The sequence below is a fragment of the Sarcophilus harrisii genome, chromosome 3 (genome assembly GCF_902635505.1).
Source record: "Sarcophilus harrisii chromosome 3, mSarHar1.11, whole genome shotgun sequence".
Lineage (NCBI taxonomy): Eukaryota > Metazoa > Chordata > Mammalia > Dasyuromorphia > Dasyuridae > Sarcophilus > Sarcophilus harrisii.
Genome location: NC_045428.1, coordinates 117,597,369 through 117,615,998, shown reverse-complemented (window position 1 = coordinate 117,615,998; position 18,630 = coordinate 117,597,369). Strand labels below are relative to the sequence as shown.

General features: G+C 32.4%; 1 protein-coding gene across 16 annotated transcripts in view; it reads right to left on the bottom strand.

Annotated features, from left to right (window-relative positions):
• LMO7 (LIM domain 7) overlaps nucleotides 1-18,630 on the bottom strand; it is a 229,116-nt gene that overhangs the window by 50,164 nt on the left and 160,322 nt on the right. For 7 of the 16 annotated variants that reach the window (XM_031958503.1, XM_031958502.1, XM_031958506.1 and 4 more), the window contains 8 exons: nucleotides 15,826-15,856; nucleotides 14,721-14,834; nucleotides 13,011-13,209; nucleotides 8,841-9,093; nucleotides 6,926-7,231; nucleotides 6,386-6,586; nucleotides 4,087-4,806; nucleotides 2,941-2,970 (listed from right to left, as the gene is read on the bottom strand). In XM_031958503.1, the coding sequence (XP_031814363.1) occupies nucleotides 2,941-2,970; nucleotides 4,087-4,806; nucleotides 6,386-6,586; nucleotides 6,926-7,231; nucleotides 8,841-9,093; nucleotides 13,011-13,209; nucleotides 14,721-14,834; nucleotides 15,826-15,856 (1,854 nt within the window). The remainder of the gene's footprint in view (nucleotides 1-2,940; nucleotides 2,971-4,086; nucleotides 4,807-6,385; nucleotides 6,587-6,925; nucleotides 7,232-8,840; nucleotides 9,094-13,010; nucleotides 13,210-14,720; nucleotides 14,835-15,825; nucleotides 15,857-18,630) is intronic. The other 9 variants (XM_031958509.1, XM_031958514.1, XM_031958515.1 and 6 more) reach the window with 5 other exon arrangements.

The following is an 18,630-nucleotide window of genomic DNA, read 5'->3' as shown; positions in this document are numbered from 1 at the left end:
CCAGGCCATATGTGTAGTTTTGAATGTGAAATTGTATCTCACTTTTGACCTCTTACTACATTCCTGCAAACTAGCTTTGGGATTCACTTGGGCAGATGTCAATATAGCTTGCCAAGTACTGTTCAGTGGCTCTGTAATTACTACAAAGAGGGGTCAGGAAAAAATATGAAGAATTTTCATTGGTAAGATTTGGGTTCTAACTTCCAGAACCACAAGGCTAGAATATAAACCTACAACTCCCATAAATAAGAAAAGCTGCCCAAGAATGCTCCCATCTCACTAAATGCCACTCAGACCTATTTCATTTCTGTTTGGAAGGGACTATTTCCGCTTGTGCCTTCATCTTATGCTTAAGTAGGGAAAAACTTCTTCACTAAAAATATATTAGTCAAACATATACAAATATTGATTATTTTCAATTAAAACTCTATAATTAATCTTTATTTCCTATTGATATTAGCTTTAGATTTTATGGTTTTATCAGTGCTATAAAATTATTTCTGTACATTCTTACAATCATATCAAATTTTGATCACTAGAGACTTCTGCCAATAAATAAATACTAGTTTTTGAATTTCATAAAACCACACCAAAATCCATGCAACACAAAAGCAAGCTCATGTGAAATACCTCCCACATATGATGCATTCTGCTAGACAAGCCAAAAAATTGACAAATGTTAACAGCTCAAAAAAGCAAGCCAGAAATTACAAAGCCAAGACTTAGATATAGTGCACTTCTTTCCCTTTAACATAACTTCTGCCAAAGAGACAATATTAATGTCATTTCCATAAATAGTTACTTTGCAGTAAGACAAAATGATGAGCAACAGTAGGTTCTGAAGAATTATAAGCTTCCCTAAAAACATTATGTACAGAAAAGCATACAAATATGAAGCGAGCTGTACATTAAAGCCTAAACTCCATCTAATTTTTATTTATAATCTTTGTAGACTTGGATTGTTAATTACAGTAAAACTATCACAAGAACTTGTGTGATGCCATAAAGAAATTTTCCTGGAATTTTTCAGACAAGAGAATTTTGAATACATAGGATCTCCACTAAGACATTCAGACATCATTGTATTTATTCTCCATTATCTGCTAAGACATCCATTATTTAGAAGTCTCAGTTTACTGGGAATATTGCTTTTGTTCCTACAAATATTTTGATACCATGACGCATTGAGATCATTTTTTAAAACTACCCAGTGGCAGAATCTTGAAATATAAACTACAGAAAACATTAATGTAACTAACTATAACTACATATATATAGATATTGATATAGATATATATCTATCAAATTGCAGGATTTATACTTCTCAATTTCAGTCTTACCTCCATTTAGGCACTTGGGTCAAATTTAAAGACTAGAAAGAGTAGCTATTCAAATAGCCACAAATGTTTATATTCTTGTGGATTTTATATATCCTTGTCTATTTTCATCTTTTTAATGATTTTCCTAGCATATCTGAAATTTATATTTTTAAAACTTCCCTTAGATTACAAAGAATTTTAAAAGAAAATATTAAATTATACATAGGTTGAGCTTCAAGAAAGTTTTTTAAACAAGTTAAAATAATTCTTCATAGTGAGCTGTAAGCATGAAAGATTAAATATGATTCATAGAGTTCCTTTTATTGTCAGTGAGATATAAAATGAATATTCTAGAAATCATTTGTGAGGCATAAGCTCTTGCCTATGAAAGACGTGCCCAATGAGTCACTTTTGCCTTTCTTACCTAGAAACTATGTATTAATTTATGACCTTGCAAGAGATCTAAGATCCCTGAACCCTAAAAGAATGAGATTAAGGTACAAACAAGAAAAACTAAAATGTAAAAAGTGTTAAATTTTTATAAGCTATTTTAGATTAAGGACAAAAAAGTTACTTATATGTCTATTGAATGGAATTTTTTTCAGGTTTTATACTTCATTCTTGTCCTAAAAATTAGCCTGTCCTATTATTTAAAAATATCTAGTAGTTATTCTATTTATTAATATAAATACCTTGTATGGTATGCTTAATTTAGATTTATATTCACAATGGAAGAAAAAATTATAAAGAAGTTTTTTTTTTAAATTACGGAAATTTTATTAAATTTGTTTTGAGATAGATTGTTATTGAATATATTTAGTAATTAATTATGATCTTAATTCTTTCAAAGTTTAAAGTTTCAAAGTAAAGAATGGAGTTTACCCCCTAAAAATCTTGAAATTTCTTGTGATTAGCCATAAGGGAGACTGTAACAATGTGAACAGAACAATGTAACCAATCATTATTATAAAAAAATTAGCTTTTAATCATCATTATAAGAAAATTATCTCTAAATGCATGTACCACTGACAAGGGGATTACCATCAGAGCTGTAGCCCAGATCTAAAGACATTTTTTTTTTGGTAAATGAATAATGACCTTTAAGGTAATCTAACCTCAAGAGAAATTGAACCTACACAGATAAATATTGACATTCCCTTTGTAGGCATAAAATTTCTTTCAGAAAAGAGGCTATATTTGGGGTTTTAATAAGATATTAGGAAATTATTAAAATTTAACTTTTCACATATATTATTTTTGTTATGAAAATACCACTTGACCTGTTTTTATTTCTGATTGAGTATTTCTGCCACATTAAACCAACTCCCTTCAAAAAATTAGAAGAAAATTCAAAAGTTAACTTTTTAAATATTTAATTATAATTTTCTCCAAAGTAATGCTTACTAGAGAATGACTTGAACATATCTCCTAAATTTCCTAAACTTTAAAATTTTGCCACATATAACATTGTAAAGCCTCATGCATGGCACACAGCACCCCAGGTTAACCCAGACCTTAAAAAAACATGCATCATCAGTTATAAATTATAAAAGGAGTAGCAACACTATAGAAGAATAGCAACACTGTAGAAAAGCTTTCTATTATTTCCCACAAAACTTACCCATTCTCATCAGAAATCTTTTGAAAGAGTCTAAGAAACCAGAAAACCAAAAGTTAAAATTGTCATTTTTTTTCTGGTTGTATTAGTTTTTGAATATTGAAATTTTTATATACAAATTATACTAACTAGAGATGGACAAATATTAAAAGGTTGAGAGTTTTATTCATATATTAATCTATATCATATGACATTATTTAAATACCATTCTCAAAATCTGATGAAATTTAGGCAAAATCTATTGTTTCTTGAATTATTCCTAAACCAGCAATCCTTAAAAAAAAAAAAAAAAAAAATTCTCATATTTAGGAAGTTTGAATGTTACATAAACTGAAGTATATTCTAATCAATTAAGTTAATCCAAATGAATCTCTTGTGATTTGTCCACCTCTAATTCAACACCAAAAATACAAACCACTTAACACATAAATGCAGACTCCATCATTTCAAAAATGACCATAGTTATATATACACATGAAATTCAGATGACACTAAAAATTTCAATAGCTGAGCACTAATAAAATTCATGCATTTTTACATTTATCAAAGTTTGCATTTAACCTTGTTAAGCCTTGAATCAAAAGCAAAAATTTTTCAAATAACTGAAATTCAAAGAAATCTAAGACAAAACTAAAATTAAAAGAAATGAAATTTGCAATGCCATATTTTTGAAGAAATTTTTAAATTAAAATTATACATACTCCCATGTTCCCTACCACATAATTTCAAACAAAATATATCCAGACTGTTTATAAAATGCCTGGACATCAATAATTAATAAAAGCTTATAAGAATAACAGCTCACTATTTCCATGGAATCTTAGATTATAATGGAGAACTGTATTTTTGCTGAAAGTACCAAGCAAGTTTCATAATTTTTGGAGTTCAGAATATTCTTAACAGGACCTGAGCAGGTAAATTTAAGGAAGGAAATGATATGATAGTTTTACAAGGGAACAAGGGGTACAAATATGGTATTGCACTAATTTTTTCTGCCAGACAAGTAATTTTATCAAAGCAAAATAAAGCTAATTTTCTTAAATTTGCACATGGCATGCATGGTTTAGCAACACATAATGTTGCCTTCTTTCACAAGAATTAGACAGACAATCAGCTAAATGAACTATTCTTGCAGAAACACACTCTAACCTCTCAACCATCTGTCGTTTCTTGTGCCTAACTTTGCTGGCTGCTCGGATAGCCTCCCATTTTTTTAAGTCCTCTTCACTGCATGGCCCAGGAGTAAAACTGATGGATGGTACAGTTGTTCCTAGCTTCCAGGACTCAATCTTACGAGTCAACATATCATCCTTTTTTTGACAAGAAGAGGGAACTAATACTCTACAGCTATTATTTTTGTCTTTTGATGGGGATGTCCTTTCAAGTACACAGAGAAATCTGGCTCGGATTTCTGGTGGGAGAGTCCAAGGTTCTGGAAAGGGGACTGGGTGATATTTATCTGGGGCTCCAGATAAAGGCACATCTTTCTTCTGTGTTGGAATTCTGCGAACAATCATGTCATCTTTTTCTAAATCTGGAAGTACAGGTTCACCTTCTCTCTGTTGCAGAATAATATCTCTCTCTATGAAATCATCCGGTACAGCAAATCTTCTAAAATCTTCAAAAGTTTGAAGAACAACAGGATTCGCATGGAAAGCCCCAGTCTTCCTAACAAAGTAATCATCATTTTCTAAGTCAGGATCTAATACTCCATTCTCAGTATCATTTCTTCTGTAACCCGGGGCATAAAAGACATTCCTTCGGCATGTTATGATCCTTGGGCCAGAAGTGGGATCAACTTTAGTCTTTGTTTCATCAGACAAGATGTCATCAGAATATGTTTGTAAGGCCTGAAGTAATAAAAACTGACTGAAGCATATAAAAGAAAAGGAAGGTAGAATCTTAGAAACTATTTTAAAAGGCAAGTAAATTAGAGACAAACTAAACAATATTTACATGTAAATATTTTTAGGTGCTTAGGCAGAGAGACTACTCTATCTGGTGGGAGGGGAAAAAAACTTATCATATCATGCCTTTGCTATTGCATAATCCTGCATAAAAAAAATAAAAAACTAACTCAACTAATTAAAAAAAGACCTCAATGGAAGAAATCAGACATGCCAAAGAATGGGAATGAGTTGATTTCTCTGCAGAAAAGCAAGTGTTATAAATAGGTTGAGTTTATCAAATATTGTCTTCACACCAGCTGACTGTTTTAACCAGGGAGGAAGATGCAAAATCTACAGCTAGAAGAAGTCTTAGATTGTTTGCTTTAAGGTCCTCATTGTAGGTGAGGTATCCAAGCATAGAGAATTTAAGCAATTCACTTTAAAGTCACATAGGTAATAAATAGCAAAGTTCTTAATTCAAATTCTGAGCTGTGTTTCTTAAGTTAATAAGAAGGAAAAATAGTAAAGGACTTCTATATTTGGAAGACATACATTTAATCTAATAGGCATATTATACCCTATGAAAAATTAAAAATAAAATACAACCAGAAGAGAAACATTTCACTGTTATTCTTCTTCTTTCGGTTCCCCCCATAAGTTTCACGCTCAGGTGTTTCTACATACTCTTTCTCTTTTTATTTATAAACCCTTTCATTCCTCCTCCAGGTATAAAATAATAATTATGATAAAAATATTATACTGCCATATTTTAGGAGAAAGATTTTAAATCAAAAGTGTATTTGTTTCCATATTCCATAATATATAATTGTGGAGAAAGCACAGAATTCTAAGCTATTTTTAAAATGCTTAATTATTAGCATAGAAAAGGCATTATAAAATCATCCACTGATCAATCCCACATATTTTCAGGTTATAATAGACGATGGCCTGGCATAGTAGATAGAATGCTGGCCTTAGAAGCAAGATTCAATATTTACCTCTGACATATACTAACTATGTGCTACTAGTAAGTATTCTTGTTATGTTACAGATAAGTAGCTGATCTGTATTGATGGAAAAAATTTCCACACAGGGAGTTCCTTATACCCATAAAATTCCAGATCTGGCTCAGAGAAGGTTTTTAATTTAAATTTTAAAAAAAGAAAATATTTGGGTCTGATTTTTTTAATAACTAGAAAGTACTTAGCAAAATATTTTGTCTCCAGTATATATGCATGCAACTATAAAACTCTAAAAGTTTCAAAAAAATTTTAAATGCAAATTAAATCACTATGTTGTTCTTTACTTTTAAAAGAGCTTAAATTGAGATTACAGGTGGGGATTTTTTTAATCTATATAAATATCAAGGACATAAGTTTGCCAAAAGCCATCTTTTATTATTTTTATACTGAATGCATTCAAGATATGACATCTCATGCTTCAGTACAGTAAAAAACAAGATTGTCACATCAGTTTATGTTAGTGCAGCTGCAGAAGCAAGTAGAGAGATAATCTAAGATCACTCTTCAAATGGATCAAACTCATGCAATCATATCAACCTTGATCCATCAGAAGCATCACTGAATCTCTTTTCTGTATTTCTGTTCCATGATTTGGGGGCTTGTTTAGTAGCGAGATCCATCAAGATTGACCGTCTTTGGCAATTGCTCTCTGAACCTTGCCCTGCTCTCTGTGCCATACTAAAAGTGGCAGGATTTTGTTCACAGACTGAATTCTCATCTTCTGAGTCTGAATTCTTTCTATTGTGTCATGATACAGGAAAGGGAAGGAGAAAGAAAATAAAAAGGAAGAGATAGAGAAAAATAGAACTAGTGAAATTGTATAAAGTCATCATTGAAGAGAATTCTTTTTTTCAAGAACCAGGCATTTCTTAAAACTGTCAAATACTTCTTTTAAATCTAATATCTCCCAAGACAACCTCAAAGGCTAAAAGTGCTGACATGGCCTGGCCTGAAACAGTATGAAGAAACTTCCCTCCCCCCACATCTTTTTTTGTGTACAAAGATATACACAAAATGAGTCAAGTATACTTGTATACTTTGATATGCATGCTCCACAGAACATGCATGAAGACAAACCTGAATCCCTGAAATTCCTTATACCATGGCTTGTAAGAAGTTGTCTTTTTAATTCTTTTCCAATTCACATCTTCTGGAATCCAACTTTTGGGAAGAAACTTATCAAAGTCACTTCCTGCAGTGGGCACTATTGGACTTAGCTTGCGCACATAAAGATCATCCTTTACAATGTTTGGCATGCCTGTTGCTTTTTCATCTTCTTCCTCTTCCTCTTCCTCTTCCTCCTCCAAATAGCTAGAGGAGTTTGAAGTTTCTTTTATTGCTGGCCTGTTTTCCACTTTAGAGTCCCATTTCCTCCTCTGTTTACTGTTCAAAACATCCAACCAGTTAAGATACTTTATGAGCAATTTGACAAGGAGCACATAAAAGGCATGCTTTTTGGGCTCACAAAGTTCACGCCACTGTGAATGAAGCAAATTAGTTCTCACTTTCACCACTGCAGTCCCTAAAACAAAGTTAAGGCATTATAGATGCATTGTATCACAACCACTGAATAATCAAAGGAACCACTGGAGGCATTGAGAACAATTATTTAGTGACTATGAGAAAAGAAGAAAGAAAAAAGGGAAGAGAGAAACAGTGAGAGAGGGAAAGGGAGAAAGAAAGAAGGGAAGAAGGAAAGGAAAGGAAGAGGGAAAGGAGCGGAAGGGAAAAGGAGGTGAAAAGGAAGGGGAGAAGAAAGGGAAGGGAAGAAGGAAGGAAAGAAGAAAGGGAAGAGGGAAGGAATGAAGGAAGGGAAGAGGGAAGGCTAGAGAGAAGGGAAGAGGGAAAGGAAGAGGAAAGGGAACAGATAAGGGAAGAGAAGGGAAAGGAAAGGAAGGGAAGGGAAGGGAAAGGGAAGGAAGGGAAGGGAAGAGAAAGAGAAGGGAAGAGGAAGCAAAGGAAAAGGGAAGGGAAGAGGAAGGGAAGGAAAAGGAAAAAAGAGAAGGGAAAGGAAAGTGGGAAGGAAAGGAAAAGGAAAGAAGGAAAGGAAAAGAAAAAGGAAAGGAAAGAAAAGGAGGAAGAAAAAAGAAAGGAAAGCAAAAGAGGAAGAAAAGGAAAGAAGGAAGGAAGGGAAGAAAGAAGGAAAGGAGGAAGGGAAGGGAAGAAGGGAAGAAGGGAAGAAGGAAGGAAGGAAGGAAGGAAGGAGCAAAGAAAGAGAAGGAATTAAGCAAGGGAAGGGAAACAAATTTCACTTGCAAGTTTACTTTCTGGATTAAAATGAATTAACATCACAATAGATATTCAAATCCAATACAAATCTCTCTGACCTCATCAGTTCCTTGAATCCAGTAGCTAAAGGATCAGCTGTAGAAAACTTTTGTGAACAAGACTTAGACAGGCTGGTTTTCAAGATGGAAAGCTGTCTAGATGCTGAGGAGCGCTCATGTCTCTTTTTTGCTTGGAATCTACGGTTGGCTAAGTCATCCAGAATTATATCAGGCAACCTTCGTTCGTTCTCTGAATCTGAACCACTGTCACAGTCACATATCACCATCAGATTTGAAGCTGGATTTGAAAAAAATCACATCCTGCTCTGCTAATTTGATGGGAAGTTAAAATGATTCTTTTTCATCTCCACTGAGGTCAATCAAAACCAGAAGAAATTAATGAAAACAAGAACTGGCTATTAAACTTAGACATATATCAGTAAATTCAAGTATGTATGTATATGTATATATATATATATATATTTTTTTTTCCCATAATAGGAACTTTCAATCTCATACTGATATTCTAACTTAGAAGAAAGAAATCTTTCAGATATGAATGACTAAAATAAGACAGACTGGAGGAAGGAGGGGAACCTCTCACACAGACATTACTAAAGAAGGTCTAAGATCTATTTTCTCTGCCATATTCAATTACCATATAAAAATAACATCACAAAATACACTGAATTTGAAAAATAAACATTTAAAGTTGAACCCAGTACCTTGAGAAGGTTCCATCAGCTTCAGTGTATACAGGGCTCGCCCAACTTCTTCGATTATCCTCATTCTTGTCTGGTCTTTTTTTCCTCAGTGGTGCAGGCACATAGGTTGGCTGTCTACTTTTGTTGGGTAAAAAACGATTGAATGGTAAAGCAGATTTGGGCTCAACAGCGGATATCCTTCGATAGGACATATCATCTTTGTTATAATCCTGCATTTTGAATGTGAGTTCAGAATCTGTGTCACTCTCACAACCTAAAAAGAAGCACACATAAAATTTCTTTTTATTTTTGCTTTACTCTCCAGATTTTGCATCTAACTGAAACCCACACAGCTTGCTTGCTCTGCCTTTCCCTTGGAAACTCAACACTGCTGATGCTAACTGCTCAGATTATTTTTAGAAATTTGTCATGAAGTTGTGATAAGAACCATTAGGTGGAAGTTGCTTTGCATACTGGAGCTACATGCATTACATTCTTTCACTGTACCGCATTCTATGCAGAAAACAAAGTGCTAATCTCTTGCCAAACCATCTTTATTTCTAGTCTCACTCCCCTAACCCTATGGGTAATTTTCCAGAAATCTATTTTGTATGGCAAATTGTGTCATAATCAAGTCAAATCTATTTAAAATAAGGTGATAAAATAGTTCCCAAATAATTGGGTAATTCTAACTAAAGCAATGCAAATATATTAAATGTATGCATGCATGTCTATGTTGGAGAAACACACAGACAAACCTCAAAAGATCTTGGATCAGTAACTAGATGGAAGCAATGGGACAAATGTAAGTTATTCACACTGGTAGCAATAGAAATTGCTTTGGGAATTTTTTATTATGATGTAAATCATTTGCAGAAAAATTAAAAGTGTACCCATTTACATTATTCTTATTCAAATGAGCACAAAATCTATATTTTATCTTTAGAGAGATGGAAGGAGAGAAAAGTAAAAAAGAAAAAAGACTAGAGAGGGACAAAAAGGAAAGGATCTTGATTTTTTAAATCAAAATATATTTGTTCCAACCAACTATTTCTACTGATATTATCTCTTTCCCTCCCTTCTATTTCTTTTACTACCATTTTCACTCAATTCACTTTTTTTTTCTTTTGTAATGCCCACCACAAAGGCAGCATTGTGCAACAATACCCTCTCAGAGTAATAAATGTTGGCAAAAATGGAAGGATCCAGTAGGTAAGAAAAAGATAGTAACCTGAAGGCCACCAGGATTAGTCTAAACTGATGAGGTTCTGTCCCAAATATGAGAGAGTATCTAAAGCAGCTAACAGAGAAAGCAGAAAGCTATTAGCAAAATGCTATGCTGATAGGAAAAAGAGGTTACACAAAGTGGCTAGAAGAAGAAAAAAGGTTTTCCATAAGTGGTTCTTAACTTGAGATCCATCAACTTCTTTTTGTTTGGAATTTTTTTAATAGTTCTATAAATCCAATATAATCTGAAATTCCTTGTACTTTATCTTATGTACTTAAAATATTATTTTGAGAAGGAAACCATAGGCATCACTTACCAGACTACAAAAGGGGGCCATAACACCAAAAAAGATTAAGAATCCTCTATGTAGAGTTTGTGATTGAATTGGCAAGTAACTAATAATACAAATGCCTCAATTTGTCTGTTATTGGTATTTTTTTCCAACAGCATTACACACTACAACTTTTGTCAAAGTGTTTGATTTAATGGAAATTTATATCTAAAAACTTAGATCACTCAGAGCTGAAATTTCAAATTATTTTGTTTTCTTGTATTGTTACTGTGTCTACACATGGCAAACACTTGGTAATTTTTTTTAAACTACTCACTTGTAAATGGTATACTTCTAGTTACAAAATTCTCTCAAAATTCTTCAGGGTAAATAGTACAAATATATTCATGAAGAAATGAAAACTCAGAAAGCTATTACTTCATATCACATAAGTAGATGTGTAACACAGACTACATAAAGGTGAGCAGAATGAAAAAAGACATAAAGATAAGTCTGGAATCAGATGTAGAGAGCTCCAAATCTGCTTAATTCCAAATGTATTACTCTTTATGCCACACTGTCGGACTCAAAAAAAAAAAAAAAATACTTGTCAGTAATGGAAATTCAACTCCCAAAAAAATTTTTATAGGGAAAAATAAATAATAAAAATTAATAAATTGATTTTATTTTTATGTCTACTAAGAAAGTACTTAAGGATGACAAAATTATGATATCAACCTGTATACTGTAATAGAATTTACTAAGTCCCTGAAAGGAGAAACTCATTTTATTTTACTGACTATATGTACATCCAAATCTTAACCACCATTGAACACTGTCAATAATTCTTCTCCCAAGAATGTCAAGATAGGAGAAAATACAGTTCCAATTCAATTGACTATCATCAGTACCACCTCCCCCCAAAAAAAAAAAAATTTAAGAGATTATTAAGTCTTTGGAACTATGTTAGGAAGTAGGGATACAAATAGGAAAATAAATAATTACAGCCTCAAGCTTACAGAATTTACATAATAATAAAGTAATAAAGACAAAGTGATAAATGCAGAGGGGAAAAATCCATATAGGTTATGAAAACTGTCAAATAAGAATAATTGGGGAAATGGGAAGTAAGATTGTATTAGAAGACAGTGGCTGAATTGAACCTGAATTGAAAGCATTTCAAAAGTGGAAAGAGGAAAGTAGACTCTAGACAGAAAGGAAAGAAAAAACAAAAGTATAAAAACAGGAGAATAGAGAAGAAAAATGGGGACAGGAGGTCAAGCAATTTAACTGGATTATAGAGCACGTGAAATGGTATATCTGGAGTGAAGCTAGATTACTTGTGAATCAATTTTAAATAATTACATGCCATGATAAGGATTTCAAGCAATTCAATGGGCAATAGGGAGTCACTGAATATTTTTGGGCAGGAGATTTTTATTGGCCTCTATGAGAACATGAATCTTAAAGCAAAGACTTTTATTCAGCACTGTTCTGCTATTACTTTTGAATTTTTTGATGTTTATGCTTTTCTATACATTTCTCTTCTATTTTCTTATTACATTTCCTTAATTCTATCAATCAACATTTATGCATATTTGGGTATGTGCATACATACATATAGTATACACACACACACACACTCTACATATTTTAAGTTCTTTGGACAATTACATAATAAAATAAGCTAAAAATTTCAATTACTATTTCTCAGTCACTCAGATGAACTGTATATTAAAAAATCATCTCAAATAACAAGAATAGCGAAACTACAGGGACTTAAATACTTTATCACATAACTTGAGAATAAACTAACTGCAACCAACATCAGAAATGTTGATGAAAGATAACCATGGAAACATTTAAAAGGGAATATATCTGATTGTTTAATGGCTTTTTAAAACAAATGTGATAGTTGGTGAGAGTTTATTTTGAAAAAATTCAAAAGTTCAAGAATAACAAAATTTTATTTAGACATGAATTAAGCAAAAGGGTAAACAAACTACTGTCACAGTCTGACTCATAATTCCAATTTTGTAGCTATTTCCTGTTGAAGAAGGTGGGAACAGAGGAATTTTCCAGGAAGGAATATTCCTTGCCTGAAATTGCAGAGAGAGCAAATGTCAGGGAAATCCAGATATTTAAAGTCAGAAATGCTTGACATGACTTGATCCAAGAGAAGAGATAAAAAATTATATTTTTCTCCTTTCTTTAAAGACATTGAGAACTATAGAAAATATCAATGTCTTGGTTTTGCTGAACTATTTTTTTTTCCTTTTATATACCTTTTTTATAAGGGAAGTTTCTCTGGATATGGGAAGGGAAGGACTCTTTCAGCAATGAGTAGGACGTAAAATCAAGACATCAATATTTTTTTAAGAGACAGTTGACATCCCACCGTAGAAAAAATAATGGCTAAAGAAGTCTTAAATAGGCATCTATCTTTTATGCTGCCAACTTTTTTTTTAATCCAGAAACACAGATTTAAAGAGAAAAATATAAAGTAATAGTAAAAGAAGAAAATGTTAACACTGCTACATAATGACATAACTGCTTAATAGCCCTAAATTTTTCTAGTTTTATTTGCTCCAAAACATGTCTCCCCTGATTTCCCCTGCAACAATAATATACAATCTCTTTCATCCAAGGAAAAGCATATTAGTTGAATAATTTTTTTAAAAAATTAAGTTACCTTCACTGCCTCCTTTCAGAGTTAAATCTGATGAACAGCTTGTGAATGACCTAGACCCAAAAGAATCCAAACTATCAAAGGAATCGTCTCTTTTGTGGTAGGCTGAAGGACTAAGAAATTCTCCACGTTCAGTATACCAAATATCTCCGTAGCCACTGTCCCTGCCACTCCTTTTCAGACTGCTGGAGTCTTCAAGTGCCTAAAGAATTTTATTTTTAAATTAACAGTGAGTTAGTTTAACCTTCCAGGAATTTAATCAGTCATTACTAATAATTTTTGTTTACATATTTCACTCATAAGGCACTGAATAGATAGTCAATAGATAGAACAACATTTTCTCTATTAGGTCTAAGACAAACAGTTCTAAACATGTAAATCAAAGATGTTTAAGTGTGAAAAACAGATTCTGGTTTGTATTTGCATGATTAGAACCTTTCCAGTAACTATTAGTACTTAAACATAAGAAAGACAGGGAATCTATTTATGTCCACCTGCATTTTTTACTTCCTTCACAGGCTAATTGTATACTATTTCAAAGTCCGATTCTTTTTGTACAGCAAAATAACTGTTTGGACATGTATACTAATATTGTATTTAACTTGTACTTAACATATTTAACATGTATTGGTCAACCTGTCATCTGGGGGAAGGGGTGGGAGAAAGGAGGGAAAAAGTTGGAACAAAAGGTTTTGCAATTGTCAATTCTGAAAAATTACCCATTCATATATCTTGTAAATAAAAAGCTATAATAATAAAAAAAAAAAGAAAGAAAAAAAGAAAGATGGGGAAGTAATTTTTAAAAATAAAAAACAATGTTACTGAAGTAAGAGGAAGGGCTGGTTTAATAGTAAAAGACTCATAAAGAATAAGGATCTTGATTGAAATAATGATTCTATTACTTACTATGGCAGCTAGGTGGCACAATAAATAGAGCACCAGGCCTAGACTCAGGAGGACCTGAGTTCAAATTCTACCACATGCATTTAATAGTTATGTGACTTTAGACAAATCACTTAGCTTGCCTCAGTTTCCTCATCTATAAAGCGAGTTGGAGAAGGAAATGGCAAACCACTCTAGTATCTTTGTCAAGAAAACCCAATTAACATTAAATAGAAATAACAATAATAACAACTAATATTTGTACAAGGTTTACAAAGTAAAAAAGAGGATACTAATTTTTCAAATAAAAAAAAATGTGGGGGTGGCTAGGTGGCACAGTAGATAGAGCATCAGCCTGAAATCTGGAGGACCTGAGTTCAAATCTAGTGTCAGACACTTAACACTTTCTAGCTGTGTGACCCTGGGCAAGTCACTTAACCCTAATTGCTTAAGAAAGAAAGAAAGAAAGAAAGAAAGAAAGAAAGAAAGAAAGAAAGAAAGAAGTGGTAAAAATATCATATACTTGCAAATACTGTCTGATATCTAATTATCAGGCTTCCAGAAAAGAATATTACTGTATAATAGAATACAAACTGATATTACCAATAATTACTATAAATCACAGAATCGTGGAATTTTAGAAACAGGGTAAGGGAACCCTTAAAAAACTTTATCCAACTTCTTCATTTATAGATGAGAAAACTAGAAAAATGAACTAACTAGTAAGCCAGTTCCCATTTATGATAGCTAAATAAACGCAGTTGCAAGAATACAAAGATTATATTTGTGATATGACAGATTATATTATACTTAAAAAACTAGGTTTCTTACCTTAGTCAGAGCTTGTCCCAAAAGGTTCTCAAATGCTTTCAGATTAAGGTAAGGCCCGTTATAGTAAGGGTTACTCTGTGCTTTCCTGCCCAGCCAATACAAGGTAATCAAAACCTAAAGAGGAAAATAATCTCACAAATCAAGATTATTACTCAAAATGTGGAAATATGTTTGACATGATTGCACATGTATAACATATATCATCTTGTCTGCCATCTTGGAGAGAGGGAAGAGAGGGAGAAAATTTTGGAACCCAAAAACTAACAAAAAATGAATTTTGAAAACTATCTTTACATGTAATTGGAAAAAATAAAATACTATTTACGAAAAAAGATTATTAGTCAAGTGTTTAATTCATTCCCATCAAATAATATGAAAAAAAAATACTAAACTATAATTCAATTTAAGGCTAAACAATAAAACTTATTTCTTGCCCAATAAATACAAAAATACAAAACATAAAATTATTATAGCAAAGTAGTGTCTAGACACAGGAGTAAAAATATTTTAACAAGTGACCTATTTATATAGAGAGCTTTGAATTTTTACTATAATGTTTATTCTAAGGAAAATATTTCTAGAAATTCCTTCTATTTTTGTTAATCACATCAAGAGATATATAATTATATAGTTTTACATTGCATAATTGCACAGATAATAAACATAAATCTTAATATTAAGGTGATACTGGGGGAGATGAAATTTATCAATTTCCTTTCATAATACTATTATGCTTTATATCTGTTTTATAATTTAAAACATGTACTCTCAAATTTCATATAACCAGATTTTAAAATACAGTTTTCAAATTATACCATTTACACATACACACATAAATATTTGCCTAAAACAATTTTTGTACTAAGCATACTACTGCTACCACTGCCCCTTTCTTATTATAGCCCAGCTTCTCTTCTTTTTATCTAACAAAGATTTAGGAAGCACATGCAATGCCTAGAGCCAAGATTTCACAAATGAATGATTTCCAACAAAAAAAAAGGAGGGGGGGAATCATTGGAAAAGAGGCAGAACTTATTAGCTATCTTCTGGGTATATGTAAGGATGACATAATTTGGGTGGAGATAGAAAGGTAAATATAGCTTACATTTTTTACTCTTCTATCAGTCTCTTCTTGTCTGCAAAGAAGAAAAACAAATCTGAATATGAAAACTTAAAACTTTAAAAATTCTCCAATTAAAACAATTTATTTCTATTTTGAATATTAAGACCTTCTGATAGCTCAGAATGCAGACAGTCCATTAAAAGTAAGAACAAAACATATAACAACCACTCATATTTATACTGATAAAGGCAAACAAATTTTTCTAAAATAAATGATAAATTTTCTGCCAAGGTTAATAAGAATGGCTTTTCCTATTAATCATAATCTAAATAGAGAAAAGTCAAAAGCCTGTTTTTTTCTAACCATTTACTAACTGATGTTTTTTTCTAACATCATCTTTGCCATGTCACTCCAAAGCAAACACTAGGAGGTTTGCACATACGAATTTTCTTTGCTACTTTTTTCCCCTGAGGCAATTGGGATTAAGTGACTTGCTCAGAGTCACACAGATAGGAAGGGGTAAGTGTCTGAGACTACCTTTGAACTTAAGTCCTCCTGTCTTCAGGGCTGGTGTTCTATCTACTGTGCCACCTAGATACCCCATTCTTTGCTACTTTTAAAACAAAAAACATAAGATACCTGAGCTCAACTAGTTTTCATATGAATACAGAGATTTAGATAGGATTTGTTTGTCTGTTTAGATGCAAAAAAGAAACAGGGTAAATGTGATGATAGTGATGATGATGATGGTGATTTTCATATATACAGCATTTTACATTTTGCAATACACACAAAATTTCATGTGGGTCTCACAAACAAATCTGTGATATAAGTACTACAAAGTACATAGTACTACAAAAGTTTTAGTGCAGTTTTGAGCTTATTAAAACTTATTAAGGACTGAAACTTCACTAAGATTTTTGGGACACCCTCTATTATTATTATTCCTATTTATTTTTACAGATGAGAAAAATGTTGGTCTAGAGATGAAGTGACATATCCATAGACACAGAATCAATAAGTATCTGAGGACGGCTTTGAGCATAGGCAATAAGTGCAGCATTCTATTAACTATATTAACAATAAAGTCTTCATAAGGAAATGGGCTTCTTTAAATAGTCAGGCAGTCAATAAACTTTTATTAAGCACTTAATACATGCTAAATTCTGGGGAATAAGGAATAAAGGAAAAGAAAGATAAATAAGGAAAAGAAATAAGGAAAAGAAAGACAATCCCTGCCCTCAAGGGGTTTATAATCTAAAAGGAGAAGACAACAAAGAAAAAAGAGGCCAGGATGTGGAAAAGACAAAGTACACAGTGAGGAGACTGTATAGAGAAATCTGGCCCCTGAGGGAAATGAAGAGATTTCTGGCATGGGTACTCTCTTTAAATGCAAGTTTGGAGAGCTCTCCACTCACAGAGATGTCCCAAAGGCAAAGGGTATTGGGAAGTAGATATGGTAAAGTTTATGTATTCCTGCATGATGATAAAATGCTTGTGGACATGATGAAGAAATCCATCTGGCTAAGTGAAAAATGAAAATTGTATAAATGCACTATGTGTTAATGATGTTAGAAAGGGTGAAGTTACAGTGATTAGTTCTAAAGTCCCTTTTCAATTCAACAGAATTACAAGAAATAAAAAAAAAAAAACATAATCTACAAAAGCAATGTATTTTTTTGATGTGATTTCTGCATTAAGGAACTAGGATAAAGTATTAATTATTTTCTTTTCATTTACCATAAATGATCCATCAAATGCCAGACTTAGGAGTCAAGATAAACTGGATTCCCATCCTATTTTGGGCACTTAATAGCTATGGTTCAGCACTTAACCTCTCTCCACTTCAATTTCCTCATCTATAAAATTTGAATCATTATATAGTAGCATTTACCAGGTATTGTCAGGACCGGGGGAAATAATGTTACATAAAGTGTTTTGCAAGCTTTAAAACTTGTCAGCTGTCATTACGGTCTATTAGCTCTCTTTGTCCCTTTCTATAGAGCAAGTGAATGCCTGCTTTGAATATCACTAACATCACCCCAAAAATATGATATTGTGAAATGAGATAGGAAGAGAGCAGGAAATGCCAAGATTCACCACAAGCAAAGCTGATCAAATATATTATAGACCTGGACGAAGAACAACAATTATTCCTCAAGATCTATGGCAAAGGACCAAAAAGAACAGGTATCACCTAATGTATAAAAGTAAATTAGATATCTCTTGAATTCTATTTGTTCTCCTTTCTTGGGCACTTTTTAAACATTCTTAACTCAATATCTCTTCATTTTTATTTTTCTTATTTTATTATAAGGTAATCTACTGAAAGCAGAAAGAATGTGTTCCTTGTTTTGAGATCAGCACTTTCGAGTTTGGACAGCATAACCTTTCACTCTTTGCTAATTATAGGCATTTATTACACCCTCCAATACAAAGGTACATATAGTGCTAATTTAACAGAGTATCTATCCCTGAAAGGCAATGCCAGGAATGTAAGTAGTAAATTATTTGCTAAGGTAGAGTTCACTATTTTCCAAACAGCAAACAAATTCTATCCCACTGAGGCTGGTAACTGTGCTGCTCCTTTGCTTGCTAAGGTCACAATGGCACAACCCCCAAGCCTCCCGAAACAGATCATTATAGGGAGGAGGGGATGATAATGTTGACTTGCTTTGAGCCAACTAAGTTCCTACACAACCATTTAGAAATGTCAGTTAGAACAACCTTTATTTTCAAAGCTGAGTAATGTTGTATAAACATCTATTCTTTTTCAGTCCAAATGTTTTAGGAGCCTAAAGCAGCCTATAGCTATTTAATTTAGAGTTCCTTAAGTTAATAAGAAAA